A 24,837-nucleotide genomic window follows, 5' to 3' on the forward strand; every position below is an offset into this window, starting at 1 on the left:
GGTTGTGTACTTGTTCCCTTTTATGTATTTCAAAATCCTTATAAATAGTTATCATGCATGACATAGAATTTCAAATTTTGTGTTTTCTATTCACCATTTTAATCTTTTATACTACCTATTTACCATTGTATTTTTCATTTTGTATTTACTATCCATTATTGTGTCATCAACAATGAAGTAGCTAAAGATTAAACTGTTTAAACTAGGAGGCAATTTTGTAGATAAACGCGAAAGTATTTAGCACCTTTTATTTTTTTTTATATATATTTTCAATATCAAATTTATATATTCAATTTTCAAGCATTTAAAACGAAATAGCAATCTTTTTTTTATAAAATCATGTACATATTTTTAGTAGTATTTTTAAGCATTTAAAATGAAATATCAAACTTTTGCAATTTACTCGACTCATAAAAAAGATAATTTTACTACAATTATTAATTAAGGCAATTTTTTATAAAATCACGTACACATTTTTAATAATATAAGGCATAGTACAAGTTGTATACATATAAGTATATTAAAATTCAATATTGAATTTTTTATTATGCATAAAATTAATAAAATTACTTCTGTTACAAAGTAAAGGTTAAAAAATTACAATATATATGCATACAATATTATAAAATAAATGACCTTAATATATGCATATATACTTTAAAATAATTTGAGAAGCCAAAATAATTGTTTTATTTAATAGAAAAAAAAATTGGATAAATATACTTCAATTTTTTATGAGACGTGCTACATAAATTATAATATACCAATTTTACTATTCATTATACACATTTTATTTACTTGACAATACTAATTAAGCAAAAAACAATTTTTTATTTTTACAAATTATAAGAGAATTTATACAATACTTTACAATATTTTGTAACAATTTTTTCGTTTAAGATACAATATAACGATGTTCGAAAATACTAATATAGGATACGAATTTTTAAAATAAAATCGCAAATTATAAATATGTTAAAAATAATATAAAACTAAAGTCTTAACTAATTATCAAGTACAATGATTATTTTACTAGTATTCAATGTATTGTTTAAAGTGCAGTACTTCTAAAAAAACATTTTTGAAATATAACAGATTGCTTTATAAAATTGAATTTTAAGTGAAGCGTGCAGAAAAAATATGTAAATTTAGAAGTACTTATAAATTAATAAAAAAATTAAAAGAATAGTGGATACTAACGTCAAAAGCCATAATTTATAATTTATAAGTACTTACCTTTTGGGCAAAAGAAGGAAGAATATAAGCAGCTACAGTTGCAACAATGGAACTGGAATTTTGAACTATTGTAAGCGTTTCTGCACGCTTTGGATAAATCACTTTCACATTACTAATGCATCTTCTTTGAGTGGCTATCATCTTAATGCCGCCGCTGAAACACATATGCCGTTGCGCCTACCTTGTACAAGCTATCATCATACAGAAAATCTTCCTTCATCGATAGCAGCAGCAGTAGCAGCAGTAGTAGCAGCAGCAACAGCAGCAGCAGCAGCAGCAGAAGAAGAAGAAGAAGCAGAAGAAGAAGAAGAAGAAGAAGCAGCAGCAGCAGCAGCAGTTTTCCATACTTTTTTTCCTATACACTACTTGTGGTCCGCAGACCGCAGCTATTCGACAATTTCAGAACCAAAATATACGAACTTTTTTTGCATATGTGCATAAGCTTAATTATTCCAAAACGTCACAGTTTTATGAATTTTAAAAAAATTGGCAGTATAAAAATACATTTACAAATTCTTTATTTATTTCATTTGAATAGCATTATATATATATTTTTTTATCAACATATATTAAAACTATACAATAGAAATTTTCATCTCCAAACAACTTAAAAATACATAAATTGTAAAGCCAATATATTGATTTTTCTTCACACAAAAATAGTACATGCATACACTCTTTTGTTTAATCGTAAAACATAACTTTTTATTAATTTCTTTCATCATTCATTCAAAACTAGTAGCAATTACTACAAAATTATTATTTATTCAATTAATTTCGAATTAAATTTGATATTGTATATCAATTAACATTACATATCAATAGATATATATTCTATGAATTCGATATGTAAATTTTATAAATTTTAATTAAATTAAAAAATATTGTCTATTATATTTTTTATATTAAAATTCATAGTTTAATTTTATAATTTATACATTTAAAAAAAGTAAAGTTTAAATTATATTTAAATCAAATAAGAAACCTATAATATCTTATAATATTTTTAGATATATACATTCCGTCTGAATAAAACATATTTATACTTATTTAAATAATAATTAACATTTAATAATTGTGTCAAATTGTTTTTTAACATTATTTATTTGAAAGAAGATTATTAAATCATATTGTATTTTCTATTCTACTATAAAATTCAATCTAATGTTTTGATATATTAAAATTTTTAATAAACATATTAAAGAATATATAAATAAATAAAAGTCTTATTTAATATGAATAAATAAAGAAATTATAATAATGAAAAAAATTATGAAAAATTATTTAATATTTTATTTTACACATATCGATTATAAAATTTTTAACACAAATTTTAAAATAATAGAAAATTACACGAATATCTTATTTGTTATTTTAAGATTGTACCAGAAGCTTATATATAAATTTACTGAATATTTGTATATTTATATGATTCTTAAATGTGCATTTATTTCACTATAACTTATCTAATGATATCTATTAATAATTTCATAATATTTTATTCTAAAAACATTTCATTTCACATGAGTGAGATGTATTATTAAGAAATATAGCTAATGCATTTCTCTATATTGAGTTAGTATATAAATATAAAACATTGGTAATATATTTTTTTGTCAATATTTTAAATCATCTTATACTAATTTATAATTAAATATTAACGAAAATACATAAAAATTTACAAAAATTTACTAACTAAAACTTGTATACTAATTTATAATTAAAACAAATAGAAGTGTTCAAGTAGTAATCTCCCAAGTTTAACTTATTAAAAATCAAAGTTGTATGGAATTACAAATTAAAATAAATGTATAAGTGTAATTAATTTTGATTAAATTATGATGAGATTTTATTCAATATATTAACTAATTTCATCCTTTGATTGAGGATGTAAAACTAGTAAAAAAAACCTGTACTGAGCATAATGAGATCAATTACATAAGCTAAAAACTTAAATAGGTTACTATACAATAGGAATACTATCGACCTTTCTTAAATTGAATAAAATATGACAAGTTTAAAAAATTAGCAGACTTAATGTAAAATACAGATGTGATTAACATATTCTTCTGATACGCATTAGTCATACAGTACCTTCATTTAAACGCTTAGAAAATACCATGTAATGATAAGTTATTTAGAACCATAAATTACAATTATGTCCAAGTAAATATTGGAAGTAATAAATAATTTTAAATAAATAAAAATAAAAATAATAAAGTAGTGTTAGATATTCATTAGTTTATAGCGATATAATAAAAAATTATAAATGGAGGGCACAAAATCAGAGAAAAAATAAAAATCTAAATTGCAAATAATAAATGATACAGAACGTAATTTTATTATATATATACTTGTTTTGATTTTAATAACACATAAAGAGAAAAAAAAGATGATGATTAATATATATTTATTATATATTATATATTTATATTGATATTCAAGTAGACAGACAGACAGATAGAGAGATAGATAAATAGATATATTGATGGATGAATCGATGATTTTGTATATAAATAATGGAGAGAATGAGGGAGTGAGAAAACAATGTGATAAAAAAGCAAATTAATATACCTCCTTCTCGTTGCGGACCTCGGGGCAAGCACAAGGGGTGCAGTGGCGGGCGATGGTGTGACCGCGGCTGCTGCAACCGCTGCTGCTGCGGCTGCTGATGGTGCAGCTGCTCCGAGCCAGCTCCAGGGCATTGTCGGTAACCTATACCCTGTTTTAAAATCATTATTGCATATCGTTCGCCAAGTGTCATACTTTTGTTCATTTTCAAACATTTATATTTTCTCTTTGAGATATAGAGTTGCTTTGAATTATTGTGGTCACGATGTTTATTAAATTCGGCCTAGGTTTGCTGCAAGCCAATATCATATATATTTCAGATTTTTAACAAAATATTAATAGTATAATACTTTTATAATATCAAATATGTATAATACTTTACATGTATCTATAATGCATTGTAGATAGCTTATATATTAAGGTACTTTCATTCCTACACTGTACATTTGCATACGAAGAAATATAATAATATACTTTATTTATTTAATAAGAATATACTATACCAGTTTTAATTACCAGGAATAATGATTAATTACCAATTATTTAAAAAAATTACAATTTGCATACTTATTAATAAACCAATGAATTTAAAAAATAATATTACGAAAATACAGGATTTGAGTAATAAAAAATTAATAAAATATAATTATCGATTCTTTTAAATATAAATCTTGTTTTAAAATCACATATTATAATTCTAATATTAAAGTAGTAAGAATACATTTTTTCTAGGATGTTTCAATAAAATTTCTTATATCAACATAACTGAACTAAAACTATATTTATAAAATTAAAAATTAATATAATTGCCTACTTTTCCATAATGTATATGAAGTTGAATCATGTACTAACGTTAAAGTTTAAAATAAAAGTTGATACAAAATTATTTAACTTTACAAAGTTTTAGTAAAGTAAGAAAATTAAAAAAACTATTTTTTATAAAATATTTTTTAACTTTTTATGATTTAATAATGATTATATTCATAATAAATCTAAATATAATATGTATTTCTTAATATATTCAATAAAATTTTAATATTTTTGATCAATCAGATATGTATTGATAACTACAATCATTTATTTTAGTGAATATAATGATATAATTTATAGTAAATGATAATAAAAATTCATTGTATAAATAGACAATGAAAAATAATTTATAAGATAAATTGAATAGTGTAAACGCCGAATAAAATCGTTTGGACAGTTTTTAAAAATTTATTTATATAGTTGTTTTTTTATTTTTTTTATAGACAATAGTGAACTGTAATACTTATTGTAGAACTTGTGTTACGTAAGCTTAACGGATCATGACTATCCTAACAAATAGCTAAAATTTAACGTTTTTAAGATGATTAAGTGATCGATTGAACAATGAACTCTGTTATCGAAGTAACAGAGGTGTAGTAGAGCATAGATAACAAAGATATCGAAAGTAATCAATTCATTGTACATCAAAACAAGTATGCTAATCGTAATCGAAAGCATTTTAAATGCCAGGAAAAAGAGACACTTGTGCTAATTAATAGTGCCCATGTAAAATATAATGTAAATAATGAAAAGCTGCCATAATAGAAGGAAGAAGAATAAAAGTATAGAATAGCATGAACGCTTTAACAAATCTCCAAATTTTTTTCAATAAAACACAAGAGTAAATTAATGTAGTAGAAAAACAAAACATTGACTGAGAAGATAAAATAAAAGAATAATCTTTAGTTACAATATTAAAAATTCAGTGCAAAAACAATTCATGAATTATGAGAACTAATTGATCTAAAACTATAATTTAGAAATCTATCAACATTTGACCTGAAAATTTTCGAAACTAATGGAGAGAACAACATAAGTTCAAAGGGAACTGATATAATTAGTAGATAATAGATAATTACCGAAAAAAATAGTAAAAACAAATTAAACAAAAAAATTTTTTTCATTGTTTCCAAGAAAAAATACAAATAACATTGTTTCTTGGAATAAAATATTTTAATTGACCTCTTAAAGATACGATTTATAGTAAATATGATAAAAAGATAAATTTAATATGAATAATATTTATCTTGATAATATTAAGCTTGTTATATGTTTTAATTACTTGAATATATAATTTTAATTGCTAATTACTTTTTATATTTGTTGCTTATAATAATAGTCTCAGAAAATAACAAATAAAAACGTTATCTGACTTAATTAAAATAGATTGTTAAAATCTCGAAAAAAATATTAAATTTGGTTATGTATTTAATATATTAAAAACTAAAAATCAACTATTGATTGATTTTTTATATGAATTAAAATTTTTTAAACATATTACCAACGTATATAGTAGATACAAATAAATCTTTACATATGAATTTACAAAATCGTTAACAAAATTAGATTTCATTAATTTTTTTAAAACAAATATTATTGATTATTAATTACTATAAATATAATTACATCGAATACCGGTGAATAATTATCTCGTTTTGGTTCAAGGACTTTAAAAATTATGATTAGCTTGATACAATTCCAAATAGTTCTAAAAGCATTTGTAAATTGTATACATGATTAAATTTTACTATGAATGGAAACATTCGATCGTAAATAACTACGTTGGAAAATAAAAAAAAAAAGAAGTTTCCCGTAAATATGTAAATATTCGATTAATAAAAAAAAAAATCACAGGTATTTGTCTAGAATAAAAAGGAAATTTAAAAACAAAATTATTGATACTATAAAACCTTATCCAAAGATTCTGCAGACTAAATTAGAATGTTGAAAGTTTATTTTATTCCTATTTACCTGAAAATTTTACTATTTTTATGAGCAATCGAAAAACTTTCTGTTGAATTATTATTAACTAATAATTTCATTGCTATAAGATAAAGAAAGTGTAAATATAAATTCCAAAAGTTATTTAAAAAATTTAGTATAATTTTCCAACACTCTTATAATAAAAATAAAAAGTATGTTCAAATAAATGATTTTTAGTTAATTCCAAAGAATTATTATTATTGTCATAGTATTTTGAATTTTACTAAGAATATAATAATATCGAAATAATTATATTTGTAATAAATTGATTTTAATAATTTGTTAACTCAATATACTAATTAATTAAAACATTGAATTAAAAGATTATAATACGAAGAAAGCTAATGAGATTAAATAACCATAAATAAATGAAAGTAAACATCAAAAATCAGGTTGCTCTCATAGACTATAAATTATTTTTTAAATACATTATTTTTTAGAATTGGAATTTTTTCTACATAAATATAATGTAAATGATGACAAAGAACAGTATTTATACCACTTTTACAAAATATATTGTAATTGAAGAAAGAAGAAAACAATTTGAATTATGCAAATAATATTATTCATAGTGGAAACAAAAATATTAAATCCGGATAATATTCTGTATGCACGTGCATCTAGAAATAATATATCCATATATAATTTTTTTTTAAACTATGAATATATATACAATACAATTTTTGTAATGTTTTTTACAAATAATATAACGAATAAATTCGTGTTCGGAAATAGTATAGTAACATAGAATTAATTAATTTGTTCTTCGTGGTATAGATCATCTTTTTACATGAAAATTAAAATAAAAATATAAATCAATATATTTAAGAACTTGTCTTTGCGTATATAGAAGTTCATATAACCTTTGTATCAAAAAGTAATAACATAAAAAGCACCCATTTAATGTGTAACTTTGTCAGTGTTTAATATTCAATTTTCATTTCATAGCAATTAAAGAATATTATTGACTGATTATTGAAGTTATAAATCTTCACGTCTATTTGAATAATTAATTACTATAACTCATTGTATTGAACCTTGTTATTTTTATTCAAATTCAAATTTAATCAACCTTAGATGAAACTACTAACTAAAAAAGCGTCCATATACTCCTATCAAAATTATTAACATATTATTTATATTAATATTGAAAAGTATTAAATTAAATATTTAATAGATAATTTTATTTATGAATATATATAATAAAGTATTTTTGTTTGCTAATATTTATAAAATGCGAATGAACAATATGCAAGAAAATTAGAAAAATAAGGATTTAGAAGTATTGATTTGATGAATAAATTAAGAATGACTAATTTATATTAATAAATTACAATTGAACATGCAGCAACCTTGTTCGGCCATTTCGCTAGTGAACTAAGACACCGTGCCATTCTCCATCAACATTACTTTACAAAAAATTAACGTTTTCCATTAAAATTTACACATGTTAGTCCATCGTGGATCTACTCAACAAATATCATGCAATCGAAATGATAATTTCACTCCATTTTTTGCTTGAAAAGATTTAAATATTTTTAAAAACGCAAACCTATAAGAAACATTTCAATTAGAAAATGTTTTACTTTAAGTTGCGAACAAATTTTAAAAGCTGAAAATAAAATTAATTATAAATAAATTTTTCAAGATACAGAATATACAAATTAAAATTGATTAGTGTTTAGATATTTGTCCAAAATACACGTCAGTACATTTTTTACTTTATTATATTATTTAATACAAAAAAATATTATTTAATGCAAGAGGTTAAAAAATTACCTTTAGCTACAGTAAGATTACTAGACCCACGACGGACTTATGAATATAAAAAACTATAATAAATAAATAATGATTACGGAATTAATAAAAAAGCGCCACACGCGCGCGTTTGTGTGCGCCGACCGAAGATCGAAAAATATAGTTAATTTATTTTTAATATAGTTCTTTGACGAGTATATTGAATTTATATTGAAATTCATTTACACTTAAATTAATTATGTATGCATACAATGAACTCTTATAATTTAAATTGTAAATCATTTAAATTATTTTGATAAGCTTCATTGAAACTTTCTTAAATTACAAAATTTTTTTTTAATGTAGTAGTTATGTAAATTTATGTTTCTTACAGAATAAATTAAACTATTTATAACTAGGTATAAACAAATTTAATGCTTAAATACATAGGACACTCTTTAATAAATAATAATGTAATGTTAACAGTTTTAACATGCATTAATATTTATAAGATTTCATTAATATAATTTTTATAAAATATAATTAATATCTATGAGTTTTCATTTATTGAAATAAATGTGATTGGGCATGAAGTACATTGGTTTGCATGTTAACTAAAAAATTAATCGACTCGTCAGACAATATTATTAAAATAAAATAACTGTCATGGCTTTTTAAATTGAATCTTATAAAATATTTTAAAACTGATTGTTTACACTCTGCGCGCGCGCGCGGATAAACGCTTATTCCGTTTACATATGTATATGTGTGTGCACGTACGCGCGCGTGAGTGTATGATAACGTATTGATAGGCGAATCTCATATCAAGACAAGCCAAGGCAACGACGTGAGACGTGCAATTATAAATAAGATAATAATATTAAAAAAGCAACTGAAAAATTCTCACCCATAACCGCTCCAACCACAACCAAGCACAATCACAGGCAAGTTAGGCGCCTTTGATGACATTCTTTAATCAATAAATGCGACGCATTATAAAGATATCAGTCACAAAAGTTTTAACTATGTGTATAAATTTTACTTTTATCCTACAAATATGGAAATGAGAGATTATTATAATTGCAATTATTAATTTCAACTATTATAATTGGTATTATGTACGTAATGAATTTACACACGTACAAAAATACATATTTTAATAAGTATGGAGGGTTTGAATATTGCAAATTTGCGTCTGCGTGCAAATATGTGTAGTAATGTGCGACTAAACTTATAAATATGTGCATATATACGAAGATTATAAAAAGACTAGCAATAACACAGCAATTAATAAAAATATATAATTAAAGATTAAAAAATTGAAAGAATGAATTAATTTGAATTTATTTATATTAATTTAACCATTCAAATCAACATTTTAATATAAATACTTTTATACTAAATGATAATAACAACGCAACGTGTGGCATATTGTCTTCCGATGTTTAATTTCTTACGGAATTAAGTTCCATAATAATTTAAGTTTATTTTATTAATATCATGTAAATACTAGAGCAGATATTTATATTAACATTAACTTTTCTTCTTTTTTTTTAATGATATTACACTCTTTTGACAACAATAATTATATATAATTATTTAGTTTTCTATTTATCACCTTAGCTTACAGCAATTTTAGTTAAGCTTTTTCTATTTACAATTCATTGCCATTGTTATGATATTTTAATTTTATTATTTTTCTATTTTGACCAACTTTTAAAAATAGAAAATATTTTATAAAATTAAAAGTAATACTTTTTTAATATGTAATGATATATATTAGAGTGGATCGAATTTTTACTTATGAAACAATTATATAATAATAATTAAGATATACATTATTAAATAATAAATTCTAAAATTATATATAAAATCTTCACAAAAATTATGTAAATTATTATACAAAAGAGAATTAATGGTGATATTTTAAGGTAGAACAAACTATTTTATGCCCTTTTATTTATAATTTGTTAACAATGTATATGATGCTTGTATAATAATTATTAGTATTAGAGTAATTAAACTATTATTTTTAAAGCAAATTATTAGTATTATTAATAGAGATTATTAGTTTTATAGACTTTTATAAGCATCGTTAATATTTAATGTTATTAAAATAATAAATATTTGTATTCTGTTTTAATTTTTAATATATTGATCTACTGAAACAATTAGTTAATACAAAATGGCAATTTTATAAAGAAATTTTATAAATACCAAATATTTATAGTGTTGATATGTTTTTAATATAAATTTGATAATAGTGATTAAGTTTAAATATGTACAACTTTCACTGTTACAATCTCGTATTATTTTTATTCAAGAAGGGACAAAAGATTCTTTCACAAATTTATTTTAATTTTACTAATAGCGATACATAATTTTTATCGTGTCTAAATTACGATTAATGTTTGTGTGAAATATATATAAGAAACATATAAATAATTTTTAATGATAGAAGCAATAAAGAAGTCTTTTATAAACATGACAAAATGCATTTCTTTACAAAACATTGTATATATATACATACGTACCTATATATTGTTTGTATTTATTTTCTTGAAGCAATTTTTCGTATTGAAATTAAAGCAAATTAATAATATTATTCGATTAAATAATAGAATTCGAATTTTTGATATAATTTATATTTGTATAATTTATATTCTTTTAATTGACTTATAATATATTGTTGCCATTTTTTTTATAAACTCATATTATATTTGTGAGAATGTTTTATTAAAAGATAGAAATTTATTAGTTTTTATACGATTATTTCTAGGCTTATATAATTGTATACATAAAATTTAATTCTATAAATGTAGGTAGAAGGATAGATATAATCTATATGGGTACTATATGGATATATGGGTATATGTACTATATTGGATTGGATAATTAAATTATATATTATATAGATATAAATCATTTCATAACATGTTTTTGTACTTGATTAAACATTCATTGTAATAATGCGATATTTTGCTATGATATAATAATATTAGTTCGTATATTTAATGTTGTTTACTATAAATAAAAAGTACTTAAGAAAAGTTAATTTTTCTTTGTCTTATTTAATTAATGATTTAATCTTATTGATTTAATCAAATATTTATTAGTGTTTACTCCTTTATTTTAATTTGATAAATTTTAATATCTTGCTTATTAACAAATTTTTTATATAGTTTCTTTCTAAATAATGCATTTACATTGCCGTAATCAATTCATAAATAATATTTACTAAAATGTATATAAAAAAATATAATATATAAATATACAAAAAAATAAATCCTGTAAATGTGCAAAATAAAAATAAAATGTTGAAAAATATAGTACACTGAATTTTATTTATTTGACTTGTTAACGCAAAATGTTACCAAGTTTCCTTGTAATAACATTAATAATTTGAAATTATTTGATGTAGTCAATATTAAAGTAAAATTTATAAAAATTTTGTTATTGTAATTTAAATTAAATTTATTATTAGATACAGAACCGCTTTAAAATAAATTTAAATTTATTTAAAAAATGTTTGAACATAATCAATTTATATGATAATTGTATATGCTAAATACATAAATAAAAAAACTTCATTTTGACATATTTGAAATTTGTCACATTTTATAAATTAATTTAAACATTAACTTTTTAAAGTAATAAATTCATATAATTTAGAAATTCAATATATAAATCTAATATAGTTATTGTAAATTTTTTTTACTGTCTTTCATTGTTAATACTGAATTTATAATTGTTGTAATGTATTTTCTAATTATTCATACAAATTTTATCTATAAATTAAGAAAATTCTAAGTACGACTAAAAACAATAATGTATTGTAATTATGATACATCTATTTGAATTTGTACATATCTCGGAATTAAATCCACTTACTTGTCAACATTTTTTTTAATAAAAACTGTAGTATGATTCTTTAATATATGTAAACTGATTGTAATGATCTGTAAGGACCTGTCATAAAATTATATATCGGCTCTTATAATCTATCATTTTTCTAAATATTTTACCTCTACATATATCAATTAGTTAATAATTATGATATCGTATGAAATATGAATTTAAAATGATTTATAATTTAATAGTTTCAATCCTTTTAAATAAATCAAAGTCGCAGTAAAATGTAGAAGAATTTAGAATGCTTTTAGAGTGCAACTGATTTAAATCGAATATGAAGAAATATAACAGTAACTTTAAATTTTAAACAATAAAAATAATTTATAAAATATTTAATGAAAATATTTATCTTATTTATAATTATATTTAAATTTTATAAATGATACATTAAAGAAATGATTATTTGACTGTTTTTAAATTGATTTTATTACATTATCAAACACCAATAATTTATATCAATTTAATATATCTTAACAAATAATTATCTTGTAGTTTTCTCATGTACAACAAAATTTTATTTTTTTTTTACAAAGCCCTACAACAAATAAATATAATCGTTTAAATTATATAATTTATATATTTAAAAAAAAAGAGTTTATGAAATCAATAATATTTATGTGTTTTAATGGATGGTTTAAAAATGTTATTATATATATAACCTTCTAGTATTTCTGAAAAGTCATAATATACCTTTATTAAGCGACTTCCTAAAAATCAATGCTCTGTATAATTGTTTAAACCGTTTTTATTCGGAACTTGTAACTCGGGCACTCTCTTTTGCTGTACTACATATTTCGTACGTATTTAATATTCGTTAATATTAGTTTACTACATAACATATAATATAATGTGGAATCAATATTTCATAAAAAACAGACAAATACTATATTTAATTCAAACTACCAAAAATATTTAACTATGGAAATTTCATAAAATCATGCTTAATTGTAAAATAGCTTATATTTTCTTTTCAATGTGATATTTGCAATCTATAGTACATACTTTAAATAAAAGTATAACCTTATAAAAAAAGTTTAATTTATTTATAGAAAAAATGTTTATTGCTGTGGCATTTGTGAATTTTTTAAAGCTTTTGAACTTGGACAATAACCTAGATTGTCAAGCTCAAAGTTGTCTTAGATACAATTACAAGATTACCAAACTTCCGTATTATTCTCTCATTTTTACTTTATCCTAATAATCTTTGATATTTTATTTTACTTTAAATCTTGTACATCAATGTTTGTATTACTTTACATTTTCGATAGATTATGATTATTATCTTAACTAATATACTTTCGCATATTCTTTGTTGATATATATATCTAAGATGTTTAATATTTAGACTTGAATTCTTGTATACATTGAAGTAATAATTTCAAAATTACTTTTAAAAATTTCATAAATTCAGTTAGATACCTTAGTAAATAGTTCTGTTTTCTTCAGTTATACTTTACACCCATTATTTTTGATAAGATAAGTTGTTTTATACATCAGAATAGTTTCTGATTTTTGGGAGATCTACGACAACGTATATGCATGAGTTTCAGCTTTTAATTTTGTCATACCTAATTTTGATGTATATTATAACTATTCTTAATTCTTATTTTCATAAATAGAGGATTGCCTTTTTATTGTTTCAAATTTTCCTAAGAACTATTAAATACAAAACCGATTTATTTCTATTTGATAAGTAAATAAGAAATTTAATTAAAATGATTGATATACATTATGTAATACACAATTACTTAAACTTTATAATACTATAAATACCATTAAAGTTAATATAAAACAATTGATTGAACATGCAAATATATGATTAAGATGCAGTAGAATGCATAAGTAGCAATAAGACAAGCAGTAGTAAATAAAGAAATAACATAAATCGATCACTTATTTAAAAATAAGAAATTTTTCATAGACTGACGATAACAAAAATATCTATACAATCAAGTTAATGGCTTACATGAAAAGCATTAATTTGTATAAACAAAAATAAGAGTAATTATGTTTGATAGAGGAATAAACCCATTAAAAGGGTTAGCTAAAAAAATTTTTTTTAATTTTTCAAAAGAAATCTCTAAATTTTTTTAATTTTCAACCGGCTTTTGATTATATCAAAAGGCTTTATTATTTATTATAATTTATGTATTATTTAATAAAATCTTTACAATAAATGGAGGATACGATAAATGAATGAAATTAATTATATATTTACTTTAAAACTTAAATTAAAAACTGTAAAATAGGCATAAATAAATATTTTAGAACACAGAGAACTCAAAAAATAAAATAAAATTTATAATGAACCAAAATGTTAAAACTGGAGCAAATAGTCTTATAAACAAAATTCAGAATAACTTTATAAATAATAAATACTATAATTATTTAAAAGATGTTACAAAATGATTGTTCATATATTTGGAATGAACACATGATTAAATATTTTTAAATTTACATTGAAGAAATTTGTAATAATTATTAATAGCTTTTACATACTCAAATATCTATTATTTTATTATATATGGAAAAAGTTTTTAAAATTAACAATTTTTTGTTTAATATTTAATACAATTCTTTATTATACGAATAATGTAGAAAACTGTCTAGTCTATATTTCTTTATGTAAATCTTGAGTAACTATTATAATTTTTTTATAAGTTTTTAATAGTAATAGGATAAATCGACTTTTAATATCCCTTAAAATGTACATTTTTGAGAAAAAATAAATATATATAAAATAATCTTTTCATACTTGTATCAATTTTTATATAAAATTATTTGGCTTGGTTATAGTATAGCGGCTGTGGAGAATTTCTAGTTAGAAATATAATTTGCACTGATTTCATCAGAAAAATGCTTTTATAAATTAAGAATAAAACAAGGGAGAATGAATCAAATTATCATGCCTTGGATCACCTCTTTTATAAGAACCCTTGGTAATTTTTCCATAAAGAAAGAGATTCAATAGTGCCTCAGCAAATAAAGAGTCAAGAGTGCCTCGTCAGACACATTATAGATACACCTACCCTCTGGCCACTGGACACACACTGAAACACAAAATTTTAAGAAACTATAAAATTCAGTAATACAAATATAAGTAAAAAAATTGAATTAATAAGAATCAATTTATTGTTATTTTCATAAGATAATTATAAACAATAGCCTTTGCTATAAATTTAATGATAAAATATACAATACAGAATTAGCTTGCAAATTAAAATGCAAAAATTTATGTATTTTAATATATATATATATATATATATATATATTACAATGGTGATATATATAATCAACAAATTATTAAATTTCTTAAAAAGAACTTGAAAAACTTTGACATCACTCCTCATGTTGAGTGTAGATAGATAACATCATAATTAGACCTAATATTGTAGTTATCTTGGGTTATTAAAATATACCTTTTTCAAAATTCACTTAAATCGAAGCAATTCAGAAATCCTTATAACCATAACGGCATAAAATACTTTTATAATGTAAAATTGGTTTTATTTACTTTGTTTTATTTACGGATACTATTATTATCGTTTTTTAGTATGTTTTAAAAACTTATCTGCTCATCATCATCTGGCTACAATTATCTAATTATGGAGAGGATGCAAAAGAAATCTATAATTTTTGTGAACTTCAGCTATTGCCTAATAAAATAATAATTCAATCTATATTTATTAAAAAAATCTCCGTAATTGTTATAAACATTCATCTGTTAGAACTTTAAAATCTTTTTGATAAGAATGTAGTTGCTACTCATAAATTAAATTTTCATATAACTAAGATGAGTATTAAAAAAAAATGAAATAATTTATCATAGATGGTCTCAATGTAAAAAAAATTACTAGACATAAGTAATTTATGCATACCACTGAAGAGAACAAGAAACAAGAGAGACAAAGCAAAATATATTTGAGATTGAAAAATTTATTGAAAAAATAGAAAAAATATATAGAACTCGATAAGGATGTGCTAACATTTAAACAAGAAAAACTATTAAAAAGTTAAATTAAGGTTATTAAATAGAATATATTCAATCATTTTTTGTAAAAATATTAAAGATATCAAATAAACAAAATTGAATATTTCTATAAATAAAATAAATATTGAATAAAATGAGATTATAAGGTACCAAGTTCAAAAATCTTTATTTTTATTTGTTTCAACGCTACTATAATATATTAAATTAAAAAATGATTATAATTATATTACACTATTTTTAAAGTACACGTCGAAAAAAATTATAAATAAAAGCATAAATATTTGAAGTAGTTATGAGTCAGTGAGACGTATCTAGAAACATTCAACCATTCTCACCTGAAGTCAAATTATCTGAAACAGATAAAGAAAAAAAATTAATTTTATTTAATGTTTTATAGTCTTTCATCAAATGAACAAAAAAATTTATGTAAAATAATATGACCTTTAAAACTGATATTTCTTATTTGAGTATAAAAATGCTTATTTATTATTGTGCGAGATTACGAGAACTTCTCGCGAATGTCAGACATCTGATGGAAAATCCAAGTCGCTAGACATCTGGTGGAAAGGTCCAATGGTCGTCGCACCTCTGAAAAATTCTAAAGTGTACGACCACAGAGAGAGGCGCTCTAAATAGAGACGCTAAAGCCAGAGGTACTCTGAATGGAGACGCTAATGACAGAGGCTTTATTAGTGGGGACGACACAGACACAAGCGCTGACTGAGTGGGGACAACACAGACATAAGTGCTAACTGAGTGGGGACGCCAAGGAAAAAGAGGCTCTTAATTAATGGTGAACCGATAGTGGTGAAACCATACTAAGCCCAAGTTAGAAGAAAACGCGTCAATCACCTGTACCGCAGTAAAAGGGTTTGACATTATCTCCTTCTTACGAAACAAATCGTCCATACGGAGCATCCGGGGTGGTGAAATACTTCAATATCCACACGGAGCATTCGGAATAGTATAACAAATCATCTACACGGAGCATCCGGCATAGTGAAACCATTCAATATCTACACAGAACATTCGAGATAGTGAACTATTCATCACAAAACAGGTCCAGACTACTGTATCTCTGTGAATAAACCAAATCTAAGACATAAATCATTGCTAATTCTTACATGATTAGCATGTCGCTATTATTACATAGCACAAAACACACTCACTAATAAGGAGTGTGCCCACTTAGTTGTTGATTTTTACAAAATCAACAACAAATCATCGTCATCAACAAGCATCTCGTGTAAATAAACCACAGAAACAGTTGCAAGCAATTGCATCTTCGTGATTGAACATAAGATACACCTTTCCATCAAATAAATCCAACACATCAATAATGCAATTGTAAATAAACCATAATAAACCATATTTATCGAATAAGCAAACACTGTATTTCTACAGTCCCTCCACTTGACTTCTTTCCAAGTATTTGCTAGGGTGAGCGGCAATTATTATAAAGCTATCGAAACATTGGCAGTTCGAGCTAGGGAATCAAACAGTTTCGAACAGTTATACATAAAATTTAAGATATAAGTTAGAAAAAAAAATCCTTCGATGATAAACTAATTTTTATTTTAGAAAATTTTAAATAATGGTTAATGATAAATTAAAAGCATATTTTATAACTCACACAGATTTATCTATTCCATCCCATATAGTATAGTTTTTAAATTGTCTTTTGTTTGGTTCTTTAAATATTAATTTTTGATTTCTAACAGAGTATTCTTTCTTCGTATATCTTTTGTTTTGTGCATATGTTATTGGTCTTTTTTGGTATCTTGCATTCAGGATATCTATAGGGATCTTGTTTACAGCTTATGTCTAACATATTCAATGAAGTTTGGTATAATTTTGAATCAAACTATTATATATCTTGCACTAAATTATTTAAACTCACTGTAGTTTATAATTTTTGTTTTCTCGCATTATATCAAAACGATAAAAAGATGATATTTTATGATGATCTTTATAACCATAATTTTTATTGTATAATTTCATGTTAGTAAAAATATTATTATTTTTTTTTTCATTTTAATGATTTTTAAATATAATATTTGAACGTTTTTCAAATACCTAATTATGTTTTGATGTTACAGTTTCCAACGAACTTCAAATAATTTATACCATATTTTGTTTTTAAATTTGAAAACATTATGGTAATTATGTCAATCTTTATTTATCTTGATAATTTTTTGTGGTTAATACTACGTTTCTGTTTTACATGAAAAACCACTCTAGAACTTTACAAGTATCTTCGTTATCCATCAATAAGTACATATTCGGAAGTTTAATATTGCTTAAGTATTATAAAAATCTGTTAAATATTCAAGAATATTCCATTTTTGTTTCTACAATCTAGTCTTAAACAACCATTTAAATACATGTTAACGATGATCTCTAATTATTTAATAATTGTACAATAATATTTGAATACTTGTTTTTATTTTAAAAAAGCTAGCCCATGTATAATATGTAATGTATCGATTATTTCTTACTCATGGTTTCCTAAATTATACACAGTATCAATGCATTAGATAATACATTAATTTTTAATGAGTGCATCAGCACAATTCAATTACTTGTATGTAAATTTACATCATATTTTGTTATATAAAAGCATAGATAAAATGAATGAAAAATTAATAACTCTGCATTCAAATATATTTTTATAAATATTATCAGAAAATGAAATCAACCAGTTCATTTATAAAGTATATTGAAGTTAAGTTTATTTTCAACTGGATTTTCAAATCCACTTGTTGCTAAAATATTCTTAACTATTCATGTAATTCAATATTATTAATTAATTATAATACATATGTAAAAATTAGTTTACTTTAAAAAGCACCTGATATAAGCTTAACAAATTGATTTATAAGTCGATAAAAGAAATTACACCAACTGTCGCTTTCAGCAATGTTATGTACTTTCAAATTTACTTTATATATATTTTATCGTATATTTACGTTTAATTAATATTTATTGATAATGATAAATTAAAACTTTTTAATAACCATGCAATATATCAATAAATGTATAAGCACTATTTTATTTGTTTATGTTTTAACTCAATTTAAAAACTATAAATTAACTATTATAATTACTAGGAACTGAGAAGCATAAATATATTACCTTAGTAGATAATATTTTCCGTGGCTCTAGTAAATCATCAATACTGGAGCAATGCTACATATTTGTCTGATGTAAGATTTTATTCCTCAAAGAAAATTTCTTGGTTCTATAGACTGATAATAAACAACACGTGTTAGTAGACGAACAGAGTCTACCCTAGGATTAACATGAGTTTTCGCTTTTCTAGCAACAATAAAAATAATTTCTATTGCTCTTTTTCTACGTATTTATTTTTCGATGTTCGTACGGTTTATTAATGTAAGTTTTCTATAATGTGAACGATACAACATTTTTTGTTTTTTGATTTATTTTTGTCATCTACATTATCTATATCTCACTTTTATAATAATATTTGTAAACAAATACAAATATGTAAGACTAGAATTAAAAAAATTCTATTTACAAGATCTGATAACATTTATTCTATATTTAATATTAAGGAATTATTGATTCCTGAAAAATAATTAATTATACGTAAGAGAATACTGAATATAGATACTTAGAAGGGTATTTAACTAAATAATATTATAATATTGCTAAGTTTTAGATTTGTAATTTTTAGTTGAATAAATATTTTTAAAATTCATTCTTTTTCTTTTTTTTTATTATTGAAAAATATATGTAAAATATCGATTTGTAATATTATTTATAGAATATTTTTATAAAGAAAAAATTTAAAGTATCTTTTTGAAATATTTTGCTATTATTGTAATAATAAAGTAAAGGATTTACAGAAATAAATTTTATAGATTATTATGCTTTATTTTTTATACACAATGATAATTACACCATAAATATTTATGGCTACTCCTTTAATTGCATGAATATTAATAATTAATAAAATAAAAATTAAATTATGGTAAGTTAAATATAAACACATTCCCAATCAATTCCATAAGTTAAATATTACAAAAATAAAGTTGAGAGCTTCTTTTTAAATAAATTGTTTAATTTTTGTTAGTATTATATAAAAATCGAAAATAAATAATTATTTGTTAATTGCTGTTTTGAATTTTACTTTTATATACATTTAGTAAATTTTCACTCATTGTGTGAATTAATGTTTAATATTTTATTATATTTTTTTTTATTTAATTTAGTATACAGTTATGCTTTATAAAATGTTTTCATTGAAAATCGAACGATTTAGACTTCAAATACGTAGCAATTGAAACCTGTGCATACATTCAGGTATAATAAGCTATCTTTAAACGTTATAATTGTTCCAGTAATAAATTATAATTATAAAAATTTAACAGTAATTAATTGATTAAAAAGATATTTTGAAAGAGAAATTGAAAAAATAATTAAATATATAAAATGTAACTTATTTTAAAATATCTTTTAATTTCAAAATCACATTTTTGAGATTAGTAAACATATCAAACTTAAAGAATCTACGAAGTTACTACTTTAAAGATATCTGGGGGATATCATTTATATTCATATTTCATGTTTTTACTTAAATGTATTACCAATTTTAGTCCGACCTACATCTTTAAACATGTTTATAATATTTTATTTAAATTAGACTAAGAATTAGAATTTTATAGTCCTGATATAGTATAATATAGATTTTGATATTTATCAAACTATATAATTAATAAATATTTAAAGATAATTTTATGAATTGAAATAATAAATAATGTAATGAAAAATATTTAATATTATCATTATTTTTTATTTCTAATTTATTTAAAAAAATGTTTTAAATTTATGAAAAGATATTCTTCCTACGATAGTAACCTTTGAAATTAATTGTTAGTAGAATCTATTTTGTACACGTTTATAACATAAAATAAATTTTATTAATTTAAAAAGCATGCAATTATGTTTTATGAAATATTAAACAGAGATTTAATTTTTAGAAATAAATGTAATTACATTAGAAAGGTGCAAAATGTAGTAAAATTAGTCATTGTTTTTTATTTAAATTAGATGCTTGAGTATGTTAACACTTTAGAAATATATACCTTATAATTCTATACAATTAATTGTTTAAAAGTAAAACATATGTATTATGACTATTCATTTGATATTACCTATGAAAGAATTTAATAAAATGACGTTACTTAGCTGAATTAAATTATCACAATTTATAAACTTACCGTTCGGAATTGCTGGTGGTTTTTTCGTCTGTACTCGAGCCGTAGCATTGTTCACCTATAAAAATAAAAAAATCTTTTATGCATATAAATATTTAAGTAACTAAATATTTTATAGTATTTTCTAAATTATTAAACATTATATCGTAAACAATTACAAATTATTGAAAATCACTTTTAGAACATTTTTAATTGTGATTAATCATTCAATTTGTAGGATATTTCAATAGAAATATGTGAATGTCATTATACTTAATAATATAATTAAAAAAGTATATACATTAATAATTTTTTCATAAAAAATTGAGTATACGAAATGAAATATTTGTCAATTATCCTAATTATTTAATTAATAACGATTAAGATTTATGTATGTTAATTGAATGCTCATAATTTCAAACAATTTCATAACAATATAGAATCATAAAATATGAGGTTTGATTACGTATAATGAAACTAAAAATTTTAAGCACTTAACTTTTAAGTAAACAGTAAAATTATTACAAATAACAATCCTATCGCTTGCTTTCTTAATAAACAGAATTTCACATTAATATTTTAAAATCATTAAAATTAGCATTAGTCTATTAAACATGATATACAATATGGATATTATACATAATATTGTTTTGAGACATAATATTATTTTTAGAGATAGTATTAAAGAAATTAGAACTTGAATATAAAATATTTATATTTATTATATTATTTGTTATATGATTTTCATTAATAGATAATTTATAATTTGTTTCCAAATAAAAAATTTATATTTGTAAATAATGTTAATTTATTCATGGATTGACCAATTTACTTAATATGATTTTGAGATTCTATGAAATGAAAATAGCTATTTAATAGCTATTAATTAAATTGTTTTCTATATAATATTATTTTGGTTTTGTAAGCTTTTATATGCTAATGATGATATACTTTTTTAATTTAAACGAATAATTTATAAAAGTTTAAGAAACTGCTGTAAAATTATAATAGGCACATCATATTATGTCATCGACATTAAAACGATTGAAGAAAAAATATATAGTTAATTAATAATTGAATAACAGTAAATAAATTCGAGGTAAACTTAAATTTGTTAAAATTTATTATTTTAATTATGTGAAATGATTAATTATATTGACACAATAATTTTGGATTCCATGCTTTTTTAAAGAAAGAATTCCTTTGCATTAATTATGATAATTTATGATAATATTAAAAATCCTTATACATTAATTATGATAATATTAAATACAAATACACATGAAGCATAATATATGATCTAAATATGAAGTATTTTAAATACTAATACACGTAAAAGACTTGTTATAATTTTTATTTGATGGATTTCACAAGAATTTTATTTTGTTAAATTGTTCTAAAACAATTTTAAAAGTTAAGAGGTTTACAATTAATAAACTAATAATACTAACTGAAAAGAGTATAATTGATATAATAGAAAAAATATAATGGTTTACAATAATAAAAGTATTATTATATAATTCATTTGAAATTAATTTCTTGTTCGAGCATTTTTAGTAAAAAAATTGAACAAATAAAAATATTTTTAATAAACAAATACATAAATTCGATTAACAAAAAGAGTATATTTTCTCATAATACTGCCAAATGACTGAAATATGATTTTATTCATATGTTTATATTTATTAATATGTTAAAATATAATTTTATACGTAAACCTTTGTTGCTCAGTATCATTTTATATTTTAGGAATCATCTTTAGTGTATCTTCAATAACTATTTAAGTTTGCCCTTTCACAACTTTTCCATTTTCTAGATTTTCTTACCTGGAGTTCACTTTCTGTGGTTTTCTTTCTGTCTCGAGAAATTCATAATATTATCATATGCAAAGCATAATATGTAACATACTGATTGATACCTTATTATAATTATCATATATAAAAATATTTTTTATTTGAATCGTAATTGTACTGATACATATATTATCAATCTGTAACTTCTGATTCATTTGAATAATTTTAATTATTCGATACATTTATAATATATATTATTTATTTATTACTGCAAGTATATATAGTTACTCATAATGATGTAAGAAAAACATTTAAAAAGTTACAGTTGCACTTAAATTGTTACGCAGCAGAAGAATATTCAACTTAACTGATTGACCAGTATGAATTTCAGTTTAGTATTGTCAACATTTCATTTTTTATCTTTGATTACATATTATAATAATTCTATATTATAATAATATATTATAAAAACTCTTTTATACATTACTCGCGCATAAATTATATTCAGTCAAATTACAATGGCGTTTCTATTTACTTCATATATCAGTTATTTTCTTTATTTTTCATTTTTCTCACGATACTAAAAGTTAAAATAACATTAAATTATTGACATTAAGCTATTTAGTTAATTATTAAGTACTCTTGAAGTGATTATATCGATAAAATTTTCCAGTCAAAGATTTCACAAATTTTCAACTGTTGCAAACACTGTTCATTTGTAACACTATTGATTTAAATGTTTAAATTTAGTTTTCAATGAATTAAAGTTTTTATAAATCTCTAAAACTATAAGTAAATTTTAGTTTAGTTTTTTAATAGTACGTTTGAACTTTAGTATAGAATAAAAATATAAATAATAACAATAATTTAACGCGACTTGCTTATTTGAGACATGTATTTTAAGTACACATGTGAATACAAGTTATAAAATTATACTTAACGACGAAATAACCTATTTGCAGAATATTTCTAAAAAAATTACTAAAATATTTAATAAAATTATATTATTAAATATAAACAAAATCTACTTTATTGAGTAAGATAACTACTTGAATACTACTAATGAATTTGCACAGAAGACTACTAAGAATACTAAGAATTGCACAGAACTATTTAATAAGGAACTATTCAATTTTTGAATGAGAGTTCTAAAATTAACTTATAAATGAATGAAATTTAATTACAATTTTATCGATTACTAAAAATGAAAATATATTGTATTATAAAATTCTATCAATTCTATCAAAATAGAATAAAATATAATAGAATATTTACAATTCTAATAATAAGTTGATTGGAGATTTGGAAATAAAAATACTTAAAAATGATGAAAGGTAGACGTTTGTTATATATTCAAAATTCATACATGCTATAAAAATATATTCATGAATAATACAATATTCTGTTGCTATGATAGAGAATAATGATATTTCATTAATACCAATAAATATATTCATATAAGAAAATATCGAGAATTCTAAAATCAGATTGAAACTCGATGAAGCAGATATAATTCAGTATAAGCACACGAATATCTCTCTCTGTAGAGAGATAGAGATGTAAGAGATATACATATAGAATCCTG

The 24,837-nt window shown here is 21.8% G+C and overlaps 1 protein-coding gene across 5 annotated transcripts in view; it reads right to left on the minus strand.

The window, feature by feature from the left end:
* The window catches only part of LOC105365899 (RNA-binding Fox protein 1), a 61,772-nt gene that overhangs the window by 11,954 nt on the left and 24,981 nt on the right, over positions 1-24,837 (minus strand). For 3 of the 5 annotated variants that reach the window (XM_011504179.1, XM_011504181.1, XM_011504178.1), the window contains 3 exons: positions 21,484-21,538; positions 15,279-15,299; positions 3,811-3,958 (listed from right to left, as the gene is read on the minus strand). In XM_011504179.1, the coding sequence (XP_011502481.1) occupies positions 3,811-3,958; positions 15,279-15,299; positions 21,484-21,538 (224 nt within the window). Of the gene's footprint in view, positions 1-1,236; positions 1,391-3,810; positions 3,959-15,278; positions 15,300-21,483; positions 21,539-24,837 lie in introns of all 5 variants that reach the window. The other 2 variants (XM_011504182.1, XM_011504180.1) reach the window with 2 other exon arrangements.

This window comes from Ceratosolen solmsi, unplaced genomic scaffold, assembly GCF_000503995.2.
Source record: "Ceratosolen solmsi marchali unplaced genomic scaffold, CerSol_1.0 scaffold19, whole genome shotgun sequence".
NCBI classification, from domain to species: Eukaryota; Metazoa; Arthropoda; class Insecta; order Hymenoptera; family Agaonidae; genus Ceratosolen; species Ceratosolen solmsi.